General features: G+C 35.0%; 2 protein-coding genes across 6 annotated transcripts; both read left to right on the top strand.

Annotated features, from left to right (window-relative positions):
* Nucleotides 1–744: 744 nt before the first annotated feature.
* ORP3C (OSBP(oxysterol binding protein)-related protein 3C) lies at nucleotides 745–6370 on the top strand. Of its 4 annotated transcripts, none has more exons than XM_086248204.1 (11): nucleotides 745–1102; nucleotides 1244–1449; nucleotides 2194–2287; nucleotides 2696–2812; nucleotides 2912–2984; nucleotides 3069–3187; nucleotides 3683–3804; nucleotides 4355–4531; nucleotides 4949–5093; nucleotides 5634–5812; nucleotides 5900–6368. In XM_086248204.1, the coding sequence occupies exons 4-11, from the start codon at nucleotides 2717–2719 to the stop codon at nucleotides 6144–6146; spliced, it is 1158 nt and encodes a 385-aa protein (XP_086104330.1). In that variant the 5' UTR covers nucleotides 745–1102; nucleotides 1244–1449; nucleotides 2194–2287; nucleotides 2696–2716; the 3' UTR covers nucleotides 6147–6368. The 4 variants fall into 4 exon arrangements, with proteins under 4 accessions (XP_086104330.1, XP_086104328.1, XP_086104323.1 ...); XM_086248202.1 differs by having other exon boundaries at nucleotides 1244–1543; XM_086248197.1 differs by lacking the exon at nucleotides 1244–1449 and having other exon boundaries at nucleotides 746–896; nucleotides 1000–1102; nucleotides 5900–6370.
* Nucleotides 6371–13863: 7493 nt separating this feature from the next.
* TRP1 (telomeric repeat binding protein 1) lies at nucleotides 13864–19585 on the top strand. 2 transcript variants are annotated; one of them, XM_086257441.1, is made up of 10 exons: nucleotides 13864–14143; nucleotides 15436–15636; nucleotides 15724–16558; nucleotides 16697–16831; nucleotides 17013–17075; nucleotides 17180–17259; nucleotides 17425–17666; nucleotides 18018–18317; nucleotides 18450–18513; nucleotides 19062–19585. In XM_086257441.1, the coding sequence occupies exons 2-10, from the start codon at nucleotides 15556–15558 to the stop codon at nucleotides 19233–19235; spliced, it is 1974 nt and encodes a 657-aa protein (XP_086113567.1). In that variant the 5' UTR covers nucleotides 13864–14143; nucleotides 15436–15555; the 3' UTR covers nucleotides 19236–19585. The 2 variants fall into 2 exon arrangements, with proteins under 2 accessions (XP_086113567.1, XP_086113559.1); XM_086257433.1 differs by having other exon boundaries at nucleotides 16697–16906.
* Nucleotides 19586–21376: the final 1791 nt, after the last annotated feature.

Below are 21376 nucleotides of genomic sequence, written 5' to 3'. Positions count from 1 at the left end.
TCAGCATTTAGCAAATCTTTTAATAGTCATACTGACGGAAGTATGACATTGCAATAAATTAGAAAAATGAGGTATGAAATTGTAAAATTTTAAACATGAAATACTAAATTGAAATTTAAAGCAAATTTGAGATACTGAATTAAAATTAACCCTAAAACAAAAAAATCCCCGAAGTCTCATTAGTGTCAAGTCTCATTAGGATTAAATACCAAATATCAATAGTTTTTCAGTAAAGCAGTAAGACACTAATTTTTTTTAGTTTAGGTACTAACCTAGAGTAAGACATTTTGGATTAGGTCACAAATCAGTTTGTTATATAGTTGTGATTGTCGAACAATCACAGTTGTGATTGAACTGTGACTGTTTCAAATTTATAAAAATTCAAAATTTTTAAGAGTTTAATACTTTTGATTTAGGCTTGGGGGATGAAATCATATAACTTAATACTAAACATTAAAGTTTAAGCCTTACAAATATTAAAAAAAATAACAAATCAATAAAAAAGTTATGACTGTTAGACAGTCACAGCTTGATATAACCATATTTTTTAAAATTAGTACCTAAAATGAAATTTAGTATCTAAAATAAAATGACATAAATGTTATAATAGTTAAAATGAAAAAACATTATAATTTGGTATCTAAAATCAACTCACGATTAAGAAAAACAAAACAAATAATACATGGAATTTATAGTTTCAACTTCCAATGCGACGTCGTGCCTAGATCATTCCTTTTCCCGGAATTTCAGAAAAAGAAAAGTTCAACCAGTGGGATCTGATTAAGGCAGAAGAACACACGCGCCGTCAGGAGAGCGTGAAAGTGATTAAAACGGAGCACCTAACCGTAACCGCTAGCGTATTCCTCGTCTGGTCCCCTCATCTCACCTCTCCATTTGTAACTCTATTCTCTTTGGCAATTCGAAAAGGCTTTTCTCTGTTTTTCATAGTTTTGATTTTCGAATTTATCGAATTAGGGTTTTCTTCACACACACACAGAGAGATGGGTAGCCCAAAGAAGGAACAGCAGAGCAAGGGCTTCTTCGCCGCCATGAGTTCTGGCCTCTCCTTGTTCAGCAACGCCATGCACCGATCCGTTGGCGGGTTAGCTTTTTTTTCTTCTCTATTATATGCTTCTTCTTCTTATTATTATTATTATAATTTAATGCTTCAATTCAATTTTTCCTTTAGAGGCATACTTTTTGGCGGGTGTCATCAAACCCTAATTGTTTTCTTTCTCTGTAGATGTACTCTTCTTGACCTTGCTTGTGATCGGATTCTATCAGACTCTTTCACCTCGAAATGGGTCTAGATGACTGTGATATATTGGTTCTCTGGGTTTTATTCACGCAATTTGTGTGCGAATTGCTGAATTTAGAGTCACGTTTTGGGTTTGCGTGGTTTGATGACAAGGATGCTGAATTAGGTTTTGAAGAGTTTTAGGATATTAGGTTAGTTGTAAGAGACAATGCGGCCTTGATATCAGTTCCTTAATTACGATACAATAGTTGAATTTTTAATCGGAGTTAGTGTTTTAATCAGCTGGTAAGGCGGGTTCTGTTGGAGTTTATAATGCGGACTTTTATGTATGTATATGCACTTACCTTTAAAGATCAATATGGTCATTTAAATCGGAAACGAATCTGCAGGCCGGCTATGTCTCGCATCGGTATTAGATGCTTCGTGACATGTGATAATCATCAAATTAGGTCTCTTGACATAGAGTTCTTTGAACAAATAAGTGTTTTTTACCTTCTAGGCAACCACTCAGGTGCCTTGGATAATACTTGAGTAAATTGTATGACAACTCGACTATACTTTTATTTTGTAAAAATAAAGAATAATTTTAATGAATTTTCAGATAACCCAGAGACTCAGAGAGTAAATGTCATAGTAATTGCTCGTTTGTATTGGGAAGATGTTCTTTGCATTATAAGTTAAACTTTAAACATTTATTTATTGATAACTTGTTTTTTTTATTTAGCCATTTATTTTATTTATATATACCTATTATGTTCCTCTTTATTGTGCCCCTTACATAGTTATGTTATGGGTACTTTTGGTGTTCTTTTCTTCAACTAAATTCATTTGCTTGTGTACCATAGTGATTGAGGGAACTATGTGTTGGTCCTTATGATATGTTATTAAGGAGTCAGTTCTGCACGTTGAGAATCTGGCTCTCCTGTTGCTTGTAGGTTGCTTGGTTATGAAGGGGTGGAAGTTATAAATCCAGAAGGAGGCAAAGAAGATGCAGAGGAGGAAGCTCATAGAGGAAGATGGAAGCAGGAGGTAAGTTGCTTTTATATTTCTACATTCTCCCTTTCAAGGGATGTGTCGCTCTTAGTTATCATTTACATTGATAAGTAGGCTGTTAGGAGTATGAGTGCTGTCTAGCTTTAGTGTTATGTTTTAACTGTGTGTTTATTTATGAGGGTTGGTTATCTGTTTGGAAAGGGCATGTTGTCTTTATTGTTTCCCAATTGACATAAACTGTCGTATGAACATTTATCACATCAAGTAGTGGCTTTTGTAGCCTTTACATGTCAGTTGCCATCTTCCCCGCCCCCCCCCCCCCCCCCCCCGCCCGGGGCCTGAATAAATAAATATTCTGTCAAATGTGAATCCTATTTGTCATGTTTAGCCTGCATTGCTTATACATCCTGACATATTGAGCTGTCTACACTTTCACTGTTTAAGGAACGAGACAGTTACTGGAGGATGATGCAGAAGTATATAGGTTCAGATATAACCTCAATGGTGACTCTTCCTGTACTTATTTTTGAGCCAATGACAATGCTGCAGAAAATGGCAGAGGTTTGTGCTACTTAATCTTGGCAGTGTTTTTATGCCTGGATTGTTGTGCACATTGTATATATGCTTGATTATTGTATAATTGTGTGTTGCCTGTGACAGTTAATGGAGTATTCACACTTGTTGGATCGTGCAGATGAATGTGTGGATCCTTACATGCAGTTGGTGTATGCAAGTGAGTATGCGTCTCCTTTGTACTTTTGTTATGCACATGCAAGTCACATTGTATGATTGATGGATTTCATGTTATTCATTGCAGCGTCATGGGCTATATCTGTCTACTATGCTTACCAGCGAACATGGAAGCCATTTAATCCTATCCTTGGGGAGACTTATGAAATGGTTAATCACTGTGGGATTACATTTATTGCAGAGCAGGTGGGGTTTTGAGGGTTATGACTGTCCTATGTATGCTATCTGTCCTAATTTGCATGTGTATGCAACACCCCCCTCCCTGGTGTTCCACAAAATAGTGAAGTCCTAATTCCCATGATTCTTATACTACTAAGGGTTCATTTGGCACATCTTTTCGAGAGACATGAATATCTTTTTTGGAGCAGAAAACACTTCACAATTTTGAGGCCGTTAGACCTTTTGTGCCACTCAATAAGAAAAAAATACCATCCTTTTGGACAAGATTGAATTGTGAGCTTCTCCTAAAAGATCTTATTTTAGAGAACTTTGCAAAAGATTTTTTTTAAGTGAACTTTGTAAAAGATTTTTTTTGGAGAAGTTCCGTGAAATGGATCGACCCTAAATCTTTGTATTTATTGCAATCTTATATCGTATTCAAGTGCTCGTTCATTAGATTTTCTTTCATGTTCTTCTATATTCCACTTAATCATAAATAGTCATCATATATCTTTATTCCAGGTGAGTCATCATCCACCAATGAGTGCTGGGCATGGTGAAAATGAGCATTTCTCTTATGATGTGACTTCAAAGCTGAAAACAAAATTTTTAGGGAACTCTCTAGATGTTTACCCTGTTGGAAGGTATTACACGGTTTGCTTGATTCTTTAATCATGCATTTTGTCTTGTACATAATTTATGTTCTCCCAACAATAAAGTTTGTATTTTGGATGCCATAAATTTATGTGAATATAAGGATTTTTTTTTCCCTCTTCTTATTCTGTTTTTGAGTGGTTTCTAAGGCTTTTTCCTTGTGGGGGCTTGGGATCTCTTCCTCTAAGAAATTGAGGGAGAACCTACCTCTAGAGTTCTAGAAAATTAGTAATATATGACCTCCTTTGGATATATTCTAAATAATTTTTCTTGGCATAAAAGAAAATATAAGAGTTGTATCTCTAAATGGCTACTCATACATCAATAGATTAGATGCACTATTTTTGAATTATGGATATTTGTTATTCTGATTTCATCTTGTTGGTTTGTCCTTTTGTTGACGCATATGGTTGGTTTTTTGAAAATTATTACTATCAGGTGCATTTTTATTTACCATTTTCATTTTTTACTGTTCATCGTGTTAAGATTGAAATCTTGGAAAAAACAATGTATGTTCATATACTTTTGGTTTGTTTGTAGAACGCGTGTGACTCTTAAAAGAGATGGTGTAGTCTTAGATTTAGTGCCACCTCCCACAAAGGTAAACAACTTGATATTCGGACGAACTTGGGTTGATTCACCAGGGGAGATGATCATGGCCAATCTGACAACTGGGGACAAAGCTGTGCTATATTTTCAGCCGTGTGGCTGGTTTGGGTATATTTTCTTCTTGTGTGAATTAATGAAGGATCTTCTCTCCTGTATATGAATTGTTCAAGTGTTTTGATAGCCTTGTTAGTTGTTACTGGTGGAATTTTGTGGTATAATGAGGTTAGAACTTTCTTACATTCTCACCCTTTGTTTTTTCTTAATGAATGACTTCAAATGTCTCTGTAAATTGAAATTTCAAGAAGGATGCTTCAGTCTAAATGATTCACTGGATCCTGTAGTGAATAAACTATTTCAGTACTCGGTACAATTGACTGAATATTTGAAAAGATTTATATCTTTTATAACTTTCGCGGGGTAGCTCCCAAAATTAGTTTATATAACCATTTTAGTAGTTATATGTGTTCTTTTGTGCCAATTGCCACCTGCTAGAGGTGTCCAATTAAAAGTTGTGTTTGGTTGCAGAGCTGGTCGTTATGAAGTGGATGGATATGTTTATAATGCTGCTGAGGAACCTCAGATATTGATGACTGGGAAATGGAATGAGTCAATGAGTTATCAACCGTGTGACATGGAAGGGGAACCCCTTCCAGGCACAGAATTAAAAGAGGTTACTCATAGAATCTGTCTTTGTGATTGTCTGTTATTGAAATGTTACTCTAATATTTTTCGTAAAGTGTAGTGGGTGCTCTGGGAAGGGTGAAATCTATAGAGTGGGATTGACATTATTTCTTTTTATGTAGTCAGTTAGGTTTAGTCTGCAATATGTGCATTTACCCCTTTGGAATTAAATCACATCTATATGATTTTAATTTAGAGAATTTTGATGCTAGTATTTTCTTGGAGGAGCTGTTGTAGTGTATGGTTAATTAATGATGTCCAACTAGAGTGTGGTAAAGGCTTGTTGTTTATTCCTGTTCAGTGAAAATCTTCACTAGTATCAAGTATTCGTCTGCCATGTTTCAGCCATGTTCTTTGGTACAGAAACAAAGTTTCAAGAAGATGATGAATAGTTTACTTGCTAGCCTCTCCTTTTTCTGGAACATTGTTTTAACGGGACCACTCCTAGTATGATTAAAATTATATTGGCTTGGAAAGGATACTGAATAGTCTAGTGTCTGACCTTTACAAATAATAATCTGTTCTGCAGGTTTGGCATGTTGCTGATGCTCCTGAGAATGACAAATTTCAGTACACACATTTTGCACATAAAATAAATAGCTTTGACACTGCTCCTAAAAAGTTGTTGGCATCAGACTCTCGTTTGCGGCCTGATAGATATGCACTCGAGAAAGGCGATCTATCCAAATCTGGTGCAGAAAAGAGCAGGTCCCTCCCTCTCTCTCCCATGTTTGCATTCCATCTTTGTTCCTTCAGAATGTTGATCATTCCTTCAATTACCCTTCTTTCTTTCAGATTGGAAGAGCGGCAGAGAGCTGAAAAGAGAGACCGAGAGACCAAACATCATCAGTTTACACCAAGATGGTTTGACTTGACTGAGGAAGTTACACCTACACCTTGGGGCGACTTGGAAGTCTATCAGTATAACAGCAAATACACTGAACACCGTGCTGCTATTGATAGTTCTGATTCCACTGACGAGGTTGATGCTAAATCAATTGAGTTCAACCCATGGCAGTACGGTAATTTGTCCGCAGAATAAGGCAGGGGAGGAACATAGAAGGGACTAAAAGGGCCTATGGCGTCTGCTAACTTTTGAAAAAAAAATCAATATAAGTTGTGGAATACCAATGTGATGAGCATATTTGTCACTTGTAAATACTTTTTTCTTATCTTCTATTCTATTCTTTTCATGAACGTCATAGTGAAATCAAATGGCACCTAACTCGAAACCTCACGACATCATTTGGATACTTAACTTTATGGTTATGGGTAATGCATAATGTGAGTTTTTCTTGTATTTAAATGATTAATATATATATTTTTTTTTCTGTTAAGAGTTGGTTTATTTGACCTCTTTAACAGTAGTAGTTTCATTTATTTTAAGAACCTCTTCAAAGCCTAATTTCTTAGTTAAAAACCCTTTTAACCTAAATACTAATATAATACAATCAGCTCAAGAGCAATTAAACATTAGTTAGTTATAAATAATAATTAGGTATACAATTCAATCAAATAAGAAAATTAATATTTAAGAACTCGGTATACATATTTATCTATAAGAATTTTTTTATCATGAGGGTATTATCTTGACCCCACCTCCCCTTCAAATTAGTGCCCATGAGTTAGAGTTGATGCTGCTGTCACCATTGTCATAGTCACTTACATTATTTATGGACCTGAATGGTGAGATTCCCTGATTTAATGTCCCTCCCAAATTTAACAAGTTTGACGGCCTCATGATTAACAGCTTTCCACTCTTTGAATTTAAATCTTTTTTTTTTTTTTCGGGTAAGATTTGAATTTAAACTTTTGAATGACAAGAAATGGTGTTTAAAATTTAGAGACTGGTTTCCGTCCTCACAATTGAATTTGAAATAAAAAATTAAAAAATTAAAAAAAAAACACAGGAGTGGTCGTATTCAAGTGCACTTGCACTTTACTTGCTATGGCTCACATAACTACTTTTTAGACAAGTTATAATGAGCCGACACCCAACTGGCCTAAAATTACCACTAATTTGAGCATTTTTAATTTTTTATGACATATCATAAAATTTCAACTTGAGCTTCGTAAGCTTACTGGAAGTTCTCACTTAACGTGGATTTTATCAGTATATTGTGAGATTCGCATTAATGAACAAGTGTCAATAAACTATTTATAAACGAGCTATGTATGTCATTGCTACTAAAATTCTGAAATTTTTAAAAATAATTGAATTATGACCTAAATGGACCTGTAGGATAAAAAGCTTGCTCTATGTACTATTTCCGAGACAACTTGGGTCATGGGTGGGCACCTCAGCCACCCCCAACTGCAAAGAGTAATGCTAAGGAGACCATGTTACAAGAAAATTACAGATTTTGTCTATTTATTTTATACTTAGTTCAATTTTGGTCTACGATTTTTTTTTAAGTTCTGTTTTGGTCCACTAATTGTTTCATTAGTTCAATAAAGGTCCAGATTTGTGACTTTAAATCTTTTAAGTTGTGCTTTCTTCAATTATAATTGAAGTATAAGTTATATTTCATCATTTTTTAGTCATAAAAACAAATTTGGAGTATTATAATCTAAGATAATTAAGATTTGGTGAAGTTTGAAAAATTGACAGTTTCGGGTACCCTATTTTGGGGTCAATTATCTTGAGTTTTAGAACTCCAATTTGAATGATCTTTATATGGTTGTAAAAAAGAAATGCATAGCTTTAAAACAAGTATATGTTTGCTGAATTTGTGTGAGATTTGATAGGGTAAAAGACATGCCAAATTTAAGAAAACAAATCTGGATCTTTATTGAACAAGTGGAATAATTAGTAGACCAAAACAAAACTTAAAAAAATTGTGGATCAAAATTGAACTAGGTATAAAATAACTGGACTAAATTTGTAATTTCCTCAGCCACCCCAACTGGGGCATGGGTGGGTGGGCACCCCAACTATGTTCTATTTCCGAGACAACTTGGGTCATGGGTGGGCACACTCAGCCACCCCAACTGCAAAGAGTAATGCTAAGGAGACCATGTTATTGTATCACATAATGTGGTTTTTTAGTCACTCTTGATTTCTTGATTTCTCTCTCTAGCAAGGGTGGATAGAAAGTCACGTCATGTGATATTACAAATGTGGTACAATGACATGGTCTCTTTAGCATTACCTTTGCAGTACGTTGGATAATGTATTCGGTTAAGAAAAATGGTTTTCCAAAAAAGTTCTCCATTTCTTATGTGGGAATAATCATTGAGAAAGAAATAAAAGAATAAGAAAAATAATATAAAATGAAGTTTGAATATTCTAGCTTGCTTTGATCACCTGGATGGGTCATGGGTCAATGACTTATCCAAGTCAATCATGCATGGTATGCTTAGTTGGGAATCTCCTACTGATCTATTTTAAAATTCTCTGGAAGTCATAAACCAGATTGCTTAAAGTCCTCTTCTTGCTCCAACTGATGTGGTGGTCTCTGGCTAGCTTAATTCATTTTTTTTACGTCGTTTGCTTAAAAGTCATAAACCTACCATATTCACATATATAGCATTAATATAATGATGTGGTGTAACAATCTTATTGTCTAGTCTATGTCTTATAAATATGACTTTATCTATATTTAGAAAGTATTATAAATCTATTTCCTCTTTTATTTACACACTCTTAAATTATAATATACAATTAAGACTGAAAATTAAGAAAAAAAAAGAAAAAAAAGAAGAAGCAGATATTCGATCTTAACTTTTATGAAAAACCCAAGATGAAGGCAAGGCAACTTTGATGATCTTAAGATGACAGTTTATAAGTAGCGTGTAAATTAATAAACCCAATAAATCTTTTAAAAGTGGCTTAGTTTGTTGTTAATACTATCTGTCTGATCTAGTGTTGAAGAATAAGAATCTGCTGCCACTATTAAGAAAATATTTAATTAATTAACATTGATTTGTTTTTTTTTTTTTTTTCCCTAATTTATCTAGTGTAGTGTGCCTGTTGGGTTCCAAAGTCCATGTTGAAAGGCTCTACGGAACAGAAAGCATCAAAGACAAAGAGTTTCTCAACCGCCACCACAACCTCATCATCAATGAATGAGATCTGATTGTCCCTTTTACGTCAAGAAATCTTTATCTATATATGTTACGTGAACTTCAATTCATATTAGCTGCTCCAAACTTTCGGTTTAAAACAAAACATAACTACACTTTTCTTTTTGTTTTTTCCTATTTCCATAACCAACACCAAAAAAAAAAAAAGTGCTTTGAGACTTTATTTCTTTTTTTCTTATCTAATTACCATTATTTTTATAGGTTCACTACAATAGATTTCACACTAATATTTAACAGTTCGTGATCTTTCTAATAGGTTCTCATTTTATTCCTTTTAATGTTTTTCTTAAGAATATAGGTAACATGTTAATTTGATGAAATACCTTAAAGAGGCTGAGGGCAGACACAATAAAAAATATTTCAGAAATTTTCTCTTTACAAAATATATATATATATATATATGAAAGTTTTCTTATCTTGTTGCCATAATGAAAATTTTCTGAAATGTTGACTGTGTGACACCAAACTTTGTGAATTGTGATGCTACCAAATACCAACAAAATTACTAGACTCTTACAATTATTAAATATAGAAAGACATTAATTAGTTAATTGTTATAAGGCGACAAGCAACCTTGTGGTCCCATTGTTTGGCAATTCCAAACCCATATCTGCATCAGCTGGCAGGTCAACAATGAGAACAACGTTGCCAACATATATATATATATATATATATATATATACACCATGTTATAAATGTATGTATGTATATGTATGTATGAGTTGGTGCTATATGCATTGCTGCTCTGCAGATCTCCAACTGTAGCCACTAACTTCCTGTGATTTAATGGAATCACACATTTATTTGCTGTATATACCCAGATAAACATCCAATAAACTATAAATGTTTCACTTTTTCCAGCTTTCTTGGGGGTGCTCTCTCTCTCTGTGTCTCTGTGTCTCTGTGTCTGTCATGGGCCAGCTTAGCAATGGGTACAAAGCCAAAGCATCCTACTTGTCATGTGCTGATGTGCCTTTTACACCCCTCATGTTGCTATCATTAATTCATACCCTCAGAGAAACTGGATTAACATATTGCACTTTTATTAAAAAAGAAAAGAAAAAAACATAATGTACTTTTTTTCTTTGTCAAATATAATGCACTTATTTTGCATTTTGGGTTTTTAGTCTGAAGAGGGCATAGAGAAACTGCACCGCAAACATAATGTACTTTCATATTTTGTTTAGACAGATCTAGAGAACATTGGTACAACTAGTTACAGAAGTTGCGTACGTAACAATTTTTGCCCAAAACAAATAGCATGTGCATTGTTGATTTTGAATAAAAAGAATTAAACGTGATTTGGTTTGTGTCACTTTGTTAACTATGAGCAGCAGTTAGGTGGCAGCTGCGTTTTGCACTCAGATTTTTTATTTATGTTTTTGCTGGAACACTTAAAAGTCATGTAAAAATATGAAGGATAGTTTGTAGTTCATGGCAAGACAATTAATGAAAATGACCATGGTAGTCTTTCTCTATTCAAATAATTAAAAAATAGTCTCAATACTCTGTCAATTTGTGGTCATGATTTCATAAGAAGGCCACGATTAGAAAAATTATCAAATTTGGACGGAAATTTGGAAAAGTCAACCATTTTTATTTTATTTATTCACTTAATTGGATAGGAACTTGGATGGGATAAATTAGTTGACAATGTTCAGCCAAACGTCATGATGCAATAAAAGTACAAAACCAAAAATTTAAAGTGAACATGTTTTTCTTGATTAGTTGCTGGATTTAGACTAATTAAGTTTTAGTGTTTTACATCATGACCAAAAAATAGGTTTTACATTCTACATTTTACATTATTTGATCTTAAAAGAAATGTATCTGCTATTTACACTTTTAGTTTGTCATCTTACACTTTAAATTTAAAATTTTATTATTTTAAAATACACATAAAAATAGTTTAGAATAACAAATTGAAAGTGCGAACATATTGTCTAAACAAAAATGAAGGCCCATTGGTGAGTAGTATATGTTTCAATTGTTTAGAGACTAATACATTTGGTGAAAGTTGGTAGCACAAATTTGGAAAATGGTATGGTCCATCTTGTCTAGTAACATATAGCATGTACCTCCAGGCCTTCAATGGGAGCTTATAGTTATTAAGAAGGAAAGAAGAATGTTATTCCTAGTAGAGAAGACGTACATGTCAAACAAAAATATTTCAAATAAAAAGTAAATTTGTAGAAATTTTTGTTTCACTAATTGGTTAAGCATATTAGAATTTGAAAAATTTAATTCTACAAACCAAACAGAGCCGAAGGATTGTAACCAAACTCTCTTTCACAGTTACTAAACAAAGGACGAGGGAATAGAAGCTGTTTCTCTCTTATTGGTTGCCGCCATTCCTCAATGCCACGTGTAACGATAAGCCCCCACGTTCCCTTTCTAAGAGCAACGTTGTCCATGTCTTGTCCCATGTTCTTCATTCATTCATACATATTTGGCAAACTCTGACCCAAAAAAAAATACATACTTGGCAACCCACTCCTTTCGCCCGACACGTGTCATCTCCACCCCTCTTTCATCGTCAAGGTTCAAACTCCTACTTGGCTACTTCCCACTGGTTTCTCTTTCAATTTTCGATCCAAAAATCTAAAAACATTAAAAAAACAAAATATCCATGGGGACCACCAACACCACCCCCTTATCCCCGAATTGAACGCCGTTTGCTATCTTGGCTCTCCACCGCTACCAGTCTTCCTTCCACGTCCCGGTTATCTCTAACGGAGATTCCTCTCCGTCACATCCGATTTTAAATTCATTCCACGCTCCAATGGGGACCTCCTCTTTTGCCACGTAGGATGTGGATCTTTATCTTACGTCACTCCCGCTATGAACCAAAACCGAAAATAAATATTTAAAAAAATTTTTTTAGTCGGCCACAAGGCCCACAAGTTGTTTGTAGAGCAACGCTGAAAAACTCAAAAAAGTGCGTGACATGGTTATCGGGATAACTGCTGGGATGAAGAATACTACAAAAATGTACAACACATCTAAAACAACTTAACATGCGGATAAAATGACGAATATGCCCTTCGGATGATCGGATCCATGTTAGAGAAACATTTCTATTCTAGATCTGAGGCGGTGAGAGAGAGAAGATCTTGGACATGGGATTAAAAGGAAGCAAGGCATAAAATATTGGTGTCCGTAGACGACTAGATCTCTACAGTCTACCCACGTCATTATTTTATGGCATATACTTTATACGTAAGTTACGTAACTGCTTCCACCTCTTTTTCTGTTTTGTTCACAGTGAAACTACTTTCAGGAGTTACATGGGAAGACGTATTCACCACCAAAAAAAAAAATGTTCAATTTATATGCATTCAATTATGTATAAATTTGTCAAAATGTCAGAGAAATATTCAATAACTTGTATTTACGGTGTTATTGTTGCTCGGTTACTTACAATTATAAGAGTCAGTTGAATTTATTAATTACACCCGAAATCATTTACACAAACATCTTTGCAGCATGTGGGAAGTTAATTAATATACTAATATAATAATTTTAAAGTTCAAGAAAAACCAATCACGTGAGAGAAAAAATCTATTTTTTCAATTACAATAAAGTTATTGAGGAACCGAAATTTTTGGTCAATGAAACAAAAAACAAGCACCTCACTTAAAATAGAATCATATGATGTAAAATTTAGCTATTTGTGGACTATAAAAAATAAAATCAAATGCCTGAATTTTTTTTTTGTCAACAAAATCACGAGTTATTTTTTTAACATTTTATATCAAAATAAGCTATAATTAATTTATTCGGCATCATTTATACTTTAATATAATTTATTATATTTTGACCACCATAAATTTTAATATGAATCTCATATTAGTCAATAATTTGTAGTCCTCTGCATTTGAATAGACAATGAATGCAAACTCTTTCAACAAATTGTAGGAAAACAACTTACCTAATAGGGATATGAGTTGATTTAGTATCTAAAATATAGTTTTTATCTTGAAATTTGAGAAATTTTAATGTGATAAAGTATAAAAACATGAGTGTCATCATATTATTTGATTGAGATACCAAATCAGTCATATCCCTCTTGCAAGAAATTTTATCTCCAAATTGTATTCATAACATGCTTAACTAATGTTGAGATCGAGACCAATCACGAATTTATTTTATAATGATTTCCTTCATTTCCTGCAATGCTCACTTACAAATTACACTAGTTTGTTTTTTCACAGTCTTTATAATATGCCCAAGTTTGGAAAGTAGTTAGCCTAATAGGAAAAAGAGAAAAGAAAAAAAAAAAAGTGAAATTATGTAAATTTTAATACCACTTTGTATATCTTTTCTTGGTAACCAAACACCATCCGTTCAATGTCATGTGAGAATTACCTGCTAAAATATAAACCAAAATAAAATAAAATAAAATATAATCCTTGCCTTTGTGACCCAACGTTTTTATCGATCAACCGGACCACAAGCAGCCACAAGATCTCAGAGTGCTCCACGTGTCAGAATCACAAGGCGCTTGGAAAGTGGGTTACCCAAACGCGAAGAACCGGTCCTTTAGGTGGTTTCCACACACCTGCTATAGCCGGTAGGCCCAACTGGAATTACCGATAGGTCCGGTAATAGGGGGTCAATGGCATAAGAACTGGGGGTTTAAGGAATTGGTTGGTGGTTTTCAGAGGGTTTTGGCGATCAGAGAGATTGAGAGACAGAGTTTTTTTGGAGAGAGAGAGAGAGAGAGAGAGAGAAAATGGGTAGCGTTTGAAGCCCAAAAAAACAAAATTCCGGGAAAATATGGGATAGAGAAAATGGGAGAGAAAAAAGTGTGGATGTGATTGGAAAGAGAATTCCATATTCTTATTTGAATTCTCCGACAATTCCCCGATCTTACATTCGCCTGAAAGTTCTCGAGAATTTCGATTTATCGGTGTAAAGATTTGAACTTTGAGCGCAAATCGTTGTCCAGAGGTGAGCCATGTTGAGTTTTCGTGGGTTTTGCATCGTGAATATTTGCAAAAGCTTCCGTTTTTTGTTGTGGGTTTTATTGTCGCGATGGGCCTATTTTCCTAAACACTACGTTTGATTGCCGAGAAAGTGTGGGAAAGGGAGCGAATTGCTTGTTTTTTCACGTGGAATTCAACCAAAATTTGGCTTTATATTGCTCAAAATTCTGGTTTCTGGTTTTTTCTGCTCGTAAATTCTGAGCAATCAAATGGGTCTCTTTCTCTCCTTTTCTTTTCAACTTGGTTTGGTTTTGTTCATTGATTTTCCTCGATGATCCGCTTCGTTTGCAAAATTTGGGTTGGATGGATTCGATCTGAGTTTTGAGGTGGTCATTCATTATTTTTATCGTAATTTTCATTAAAAAAATCTAAACTTTTCTCTCGGAATTTCGAGGAAAAAATTTTCTCTGTTTAGTTTTGTCTTTTATGGACACCCAGTCTGAATTATGAGTCTTTCAAGGCCGATCTCGGGTTAGACTTCTTTATTTTGATTTTTTTTTTTGGATAATTCCCTTGAATAAATTACCCTCAATTGTTCAAAATTTTTCTGTTTGATGGCTAGAATTTTTATTTGGATCTACACGTTGGGTTTGGGTATAAGGTTTTGCTGTGGTTTAAGGTTCTATTTAATTTTCTTTTATTTTTCTCTATTCTCTTTTTCCCGCTTCTCTTTCATCCCGTCTAAAATGGAAAATTTTGCTACTCATGTCTGAATTTACAGAAACTGTGGAGAAGATGTATGATGGGTTCAATTGTCATTTAATGTTTCTGTTATAAGTTAAAGTTGATTCACATGCCATCAAGTCTCTATTTTTCTGTTATTTCTAATTAATTTATTTTTTTCTTTTGTCCTTCCATTTGCCATTCTAGGTTGATATGTTTATGTTATTTGTAGTCAGATCATGTGGATCTGATGGTGGAGTTACGGAAATGACATTATGATATTTCCTTGTACGTTGTGGTAGTTTTTGTAGGCGAATTTTGGTTTCTGATTGTTTGAAACCAAATGCAATTGCTTTTAGGTAGTGGTGTTTTTGATACCTCCTGGATTCTATTCGTATGTCATTTGGTAAACAATTCAGCTCAGCGATTGTTGAATATATCTTTTCATTGCAAAGTGTATTATAATACTTATAACTTGTGTTTCTCGCTAAATGTTACATGCCAGAGTGAATTATCTGAGTTCATTTTCTGTGATCCAACAATTAGTTTTTTTTTTGGTTGCAAAACTCATTGCTTATGTTCATCAATTCTCAGGACTTCTTTTTTTTGGATTCTGAGAGGTGGCAGCTGGTGAAGTTTATATTTGTTGAGAGAAATTATTTGGGGTCCTGGTTCTTTGTGGTTGATGTGATTATCGTGGTATGATTTTGCGTTATGGTGTTGCAGAAGAGGTTGGACTACGGATTCAATGGCTATCAGGTTCCCCCCACTCCTCGAGCTACGAGATCAGCAAGGGTATATATATATATATATATATTCTACGACTCTTTATTGTTTGCATTTGTGATGATTCATATGCTTAATTTTCATTATGATGTTCAGAAAAGGGGAGCAATTAGAAAGAGAGTTGAAGACAATTCAATGGGCGCCTTTGACTTATTGGCCACCGTAGCTGGCAAGTTATTGCTTGAGGTAGAGAGTTCTCCTGCATCGAGTCATACGGCAATCGAAAAAGATCAGTGTCCAGTCGTTAAAGAAAATTGTTTGGATGGAGTTAAGCCTTTAAAAAGGGAACCTTGTGATCAAGGTGGCTGTGACAGGAGATTCTCTGGATCTGATGATATCACACAAAGTCATAATCAAAGTTACAATTCCAAGGAGTCTCCAGTTCATCAGAATGAAAGTCATTCTGTTATGACAACTTCTAATTGCTCGGAGAGGTTTGTTCCTGATATGTTGGTGAGTGGAAAATGCAAGAATGAAATGGGAAGTTTTACTAGCAAAACTGAGGCAGGCTCTGCTGGGTACAGGGAGTCTGGTGAATGTAAATTAGATGGTGAAGCTAAAATATTAGTAAAAGATGAGACTAATAAGAGCACGAAGGTGCCAATTGGTACTGGGGCTGATATGTGCAGTTTAGAGGATCCAGTGGTCTGGGAAGGGGAACCTCCTGCACTAGTCAGTTCAGATAGTAGTACCAAGGTGCCTATGTGTATAGACCATATTCCTCAGAGATCTTTCCCTGCAAGCCAGGTTGATCTAAAAGTAGTTAGTAGAGATGATGACGAAAACTCCTCTGGGTGTACTCACCCTAGTACCACCACAAAGTATTTAAGGCCTGCGATGCGTATTGGAGACCGAAGGATAAGGAAAATATTGGCTTCAAAATATTGGAAAGTTGCTCCAAAGTTGAAGGATGAGACACATTCTAAATCTTGTAAGTGGCTGCTTGTACTTACAAAATGTGTGGGTTTCTCAAGCTTCCTGTCATGTTTCACTAGCCAGGCTGTTGAATTTAGTGATCTGTTTTCTAACAGCAATTCTGTTTTTTTTTTTTTTTTTTTGAAATTTTCAGATAGGGATATGAGACCAATTTACCACAATAGGAAGAATTGTTACAAACGTCAAAGATCTCAAATGAATATGCCTTTTAAGAAGAGGAAACTTTTTTACCGTAGCTCAGTTCTAAAATCTGATGGAGGTATTAGTGGTGAGTGCTTCTTTGACTCTCGTGATAAGGGAATCACTGGAGATGCCTCTGCTTCATGTTCAAAGATGCAAGGAGGTCATTTTCCAAATCACATGCTTTTCAATCTGAATTTGATTATCTTAAGTGTTTTGAGATGTATTCTCTTCAATTTTTTACTAAGTAGTTTGAAAATAACTTGCAGCCAATGTGACATCTTCTTCAGTAGCAGGTCAGCGCTCATCTTTCCAATCCAGGAATTCGCATGGTATGAGAACCTTTGATGGAGTAATTCATATGCACACTTTTGAACTTGATTGATGTCTGACATTCCAAGAGGTTCTTACACAAAGGTGTCTTTCTTTTTCTCAGTGAAGCTCAGGATCAAGTCTTTTAGGGTGCCAGAGCTATATATTGAGATTCCAGAGACTGCATCTGTTGGCTCTTTGAAGGTATTTTAGGGCTTCGTTTAACTGCATTTTCCTGTATTTTAGCTATGAAGTATGCATTAATGTACTTGGGTATGCATTTTCAGTGCCTGTTGCAATTTACCTCAAATAGTCTGTCTTATCCACTAGACACATCAGATACTGATGATGTGTGTGATTGTTCTGCAGAAGTCAGTTATGGAAGCAGTGACAGCTGTACTCGGAGGTGGATTTTGTGTTGGTGTACTTCTTCAGGGAAAGAAAGTGAGAGATGACAATAAAACTTTACTGCAGACAGGAATTTCTCAAGATAACCAGCTTGATTCTTTGGGATTTGCCTTGGAACCTATCCCTTCCCGAACTCCCCCACCTTTATGTTCTGGAGATTCTCCCTGTATGCTTCCTTGTGAAGTACTTCAGCCTTTAACAAGGTAATGCCTGGCCCTGTCAGTTTTGCACCTTGTTCAGTCTTTGTTTATTTACTAGCATACTAGCTGATTACATAATTTTCGGTTTGTCAATGTAGAAGGATGCTCATATTAGTTTTTCTTAATGTGTTTTCAGAAAAATGGGCATTATGGTGGTGCTTCTTCTTTTTCATTTGTTTTCTTTTTTGAAAAATAGGTGAATGCTAGGATGATTTCAAATTAAGTTTTTGAGAATGCAAGAGTTGAGTTACACATATTAGTCTGGTTTAGTTGTTAAGTAAACCTCGTAGGATTGCTTTCAGACCAAGACTAGAAAGTTGGTTGCCATGTTGGCTCATAATGTTTTTGTACCAGGTATCCACCCGGTCCTACTAGTGAAGCCTCACCTGAGCCTCATATGGCCAATTTAGGGAACTTTATCGAAAGTGATCATGATTCAGCGCCCTCTCCAACTGATATGTCAGCTGACAAAAGCACAACAGATTCTAAAGCAATGGTTGCTGTGCCAGAAATGAGTGTAGAGGCACTAGCTGTGGTTCCTGGGCACAGGAAATCAAAGCGGTTCGATCTTGGGCAGCGTCGAATCCGTCGACCCTTCTCTGTTGCCGAAGTGGAAGCACTTGTCCAAGCAGTTGAGAAACTTGGTACTGGAAGGTATATAATGATACATGAGCAGAAATTTTGATTTAGCATTTGCGGAAGTTTGATTTGGTGCAGCATGACATGCTCACTTAACTGCCCCTTGAGATGCAATCTGTAGTTTATAATGGGTTTGTTTATTTACAGGTGGCGTGATGTGAAACTACGAGCTTTTGATAATGCAAAGCATCGAACATATGTGGATTTGAAGGTAAGGGTCTATTTGCCAATGATAAAATCAACTCCCGTATTTTTTTCCTTTATTTTTTAACTTACCTGAAGTTCACTCATCCTTGCATAAGGTTTATTGTTATCTGTTTACCTAATTGAATCCTACTAGGACTAGTGGCGGTAAAGTTTTTAAATTTAAAATCCATAGGATGGTGTTACTTTCACGTGGTGGTTTGATTGTTTCCCCATCTTTATATTATACTTATTTAAAAGTTTTTTTATGGCTAGGGCCCACAAGAGGGCGTACTTAGTTTGATCTGTTCTGGCTGATAGTTTGCTTGTACTAGAGGTAAATGATTAGGCAGTCTTTATAGCTTTCTTAGTCTGCATAACTTTATCTGTTAAATACAAGTGTCCCAAGGAATCTCTTATATTCTAATCCTACACGCTTCTTCTAAAACTGCCCTTGACTACAACTTTTGCTGCTGTGCTTGTTTTTTGTATTCTGTTTGTAGACTGCTCAAAAGAGTGAGGCATGTGGTAATGTGGGTTTTGGTTGTGATGGTGGTTTACTTTTGGGGTGTGCAGGATAAGTGGAAAACACTAGTACACACGGCAAGAATATCCCCTCAACAAAGGAGGGGAGAGCCTGTCCCTCAGGAGCTCTTGGACAGGGTCCTAACAGCCCACGCATACTGGTCCCAACACCAAGCCAAGCAACAGCTCAAACAACACCCAGAGCCTACTTGCCTTCTGGTCTGAAAAAGAGCTCACAATCACATGATGAACAAAATTAGAATGATTGGTTTTAGAGGAGGGTATGTTTAGATGATGTCTGATATTTTTTTTTTTTAATTTTTTTTGTATCTTTGTTAATTGATGTAAAAAGTATGACGAGAAAAAAGTACAAGTTGAAGAAAGGTATGTAATATCAGTGGGTCTTGCCTTGGTACTTTCCCTGCTTGGAGAGGCCGGCGCTTGTAAATGGTTGACTGAATAAAGGAGAGATTGCTGACAGAATTCTTTTGGAACCCAAGATGTAGTTGGATTGGTGTTTCTTGATGTAGTTGTAAATACATTTTTTCTCTCTTCTATTCTATTCTTCTCATGAACATTGCTGTTAAATCAATTGCCACGTAATTCAAATTTCACAATATAATTTTGATACTTTATTTATAGTTGTGGCCCTTGTGGGTGATACAAGTTTTTCTTTTTGTACTTAATTAATTGATTTGAATCTAGTTATTTGTATTTTGTTCTTGACTCAACTTCTTGTATGTAATTTTTTTTCCCAGGTTTACACTTCCAAAAAACTGTAACTATTGGTGATGTATTCCTGTAAGGCTGTAACTTCTTTTGTTTTAAAAACAAGCTCTTCAAAGACCAGCTCCTTAGTTAAAAACGCTCTTAACATAAATACTAATATAATGCAATCATTTCATGAACAATTAAATCTTAATTAAAATTAACAATTAAGTATATAATTAAATCAAACAAGAAAATCATTATTTAAGAATTGGGAATCACGCAAAAACTTGGCCTTCATCAATTCAATCTCTCTCTCCCTCTTCATTCCTCTCTCAAGTCTCAAACATGTTATTCATTCATGAGGAATGTTATCCACATTCTTCAATCAACCTTCTTCACCGACTTTTTTCTTTATTATTTTCAATCCGCAATCCAAACTAATGAGCAGAATTATTCATTTTTTAGATCTAACTTTGAAGATTATCTCTGCCAAAAATCAACCAAATCGAAAATTATTTAGTTATGTAACTGTGATAAAAAAAACATACAGTTTTAGTAACAATTTGATTCACCGTTTGTTTATTTGATAACGATTACATGACCAAACGATTTCTGATTTAGTTGATTTTTTGCAAAGATAATCTTTAAATAATTATATATTCTATGGAGAAGGTGGATGACATTCCCCTTTATTCATTGCTGATTGCAACACCACATTTAGGTCAAATTGAGGATTTAGTTGATTTTTTGCAAAGATAATCTTTAAATAATTATATATTCTATGGAGAAGGTGGATGACATTCCCCTTTATTCATTGCTGATTGCAACACCACATTTAGGTCAAATTGAGAATGGACCAAAATGCCCTTGGAACTCTTGTAGGAGTAGATCCACATGTATATTATATGATATTGATGAGGGTGAGTTTTGTGGATCTTGCAGTAGCAACCAGATTGGAATCAATAGTAGGGGTGGTCACGAGTCGGTTTGATTTGGTTCGATATTGGGCCCAAACCATAGACCAAACTAATGCATTCGATTTGGTGGAACCAAACCAAACCAATTAAAATGTAAAAACCGAACCAATTCAAACCAATTAAAGTCAGTTTGGGTTGGTCGGTTTGAACGATTTCGGCTTGGCCTAAAAAAATATGTAAATTTAGGCCCAAAGTCAAGTTTAAGACCCAATAACAAGTAACATTTAGATTCATCACCCCTTTATGCATATGCCACATATATGTGATGCCAAGTAAGGACAATAATATGCCTAAAACTAACTAATAATGTGTTGCCAAGTGTATATTAAATATATAGATGTATTTTTTTAAGTTGGGCGGGTCGGTTTTGATCGGTTATTTGAGAGCCCAACCCGTTAACCAACCCATTGGTGGTCGGGTTATAAACCGACCTTCATTTTTTGGGTGTTAGAAACCGAACCAATCCAACCGAATTTGGTTGGGTTGGTCGGTCTGAACCGGTTTTTGCCCACTCCTGATTCAATAGAGATATTGCTAATATTATAGGCTTGAGATTGGAGTCTAGTCACGATGCACAACAATGGTTAAGAGTCTTTTAATTTTTAATTGGTTACAACTTTTTAGTAACACGAGGATTCTTCCTTTGAAATTATTTTGTAGGACAGGTTCATCTGATCC

The sequence above is a fragment of the Dryas octopetala genome, chromosome 1, assembly GCF_963921425.1.
Source record: "Dryas octopetala chromosome 1, drDryOcto1.1, whole genome shotgun sequence".
In the NCBI taxonomy this organism is placed as follows: domain Eukaryota; kingdom Viridiplantae; phylum Streptophyta; class Magnoliopsida; order Rosales; family Rosaceae; genus Dryas; species Dryas octopetala.
The sequence above is the reverse complement of the archived record's forward strand: the minus strand, read 5'-3'. Positions and strand labels throughout refer to the sequence as shown.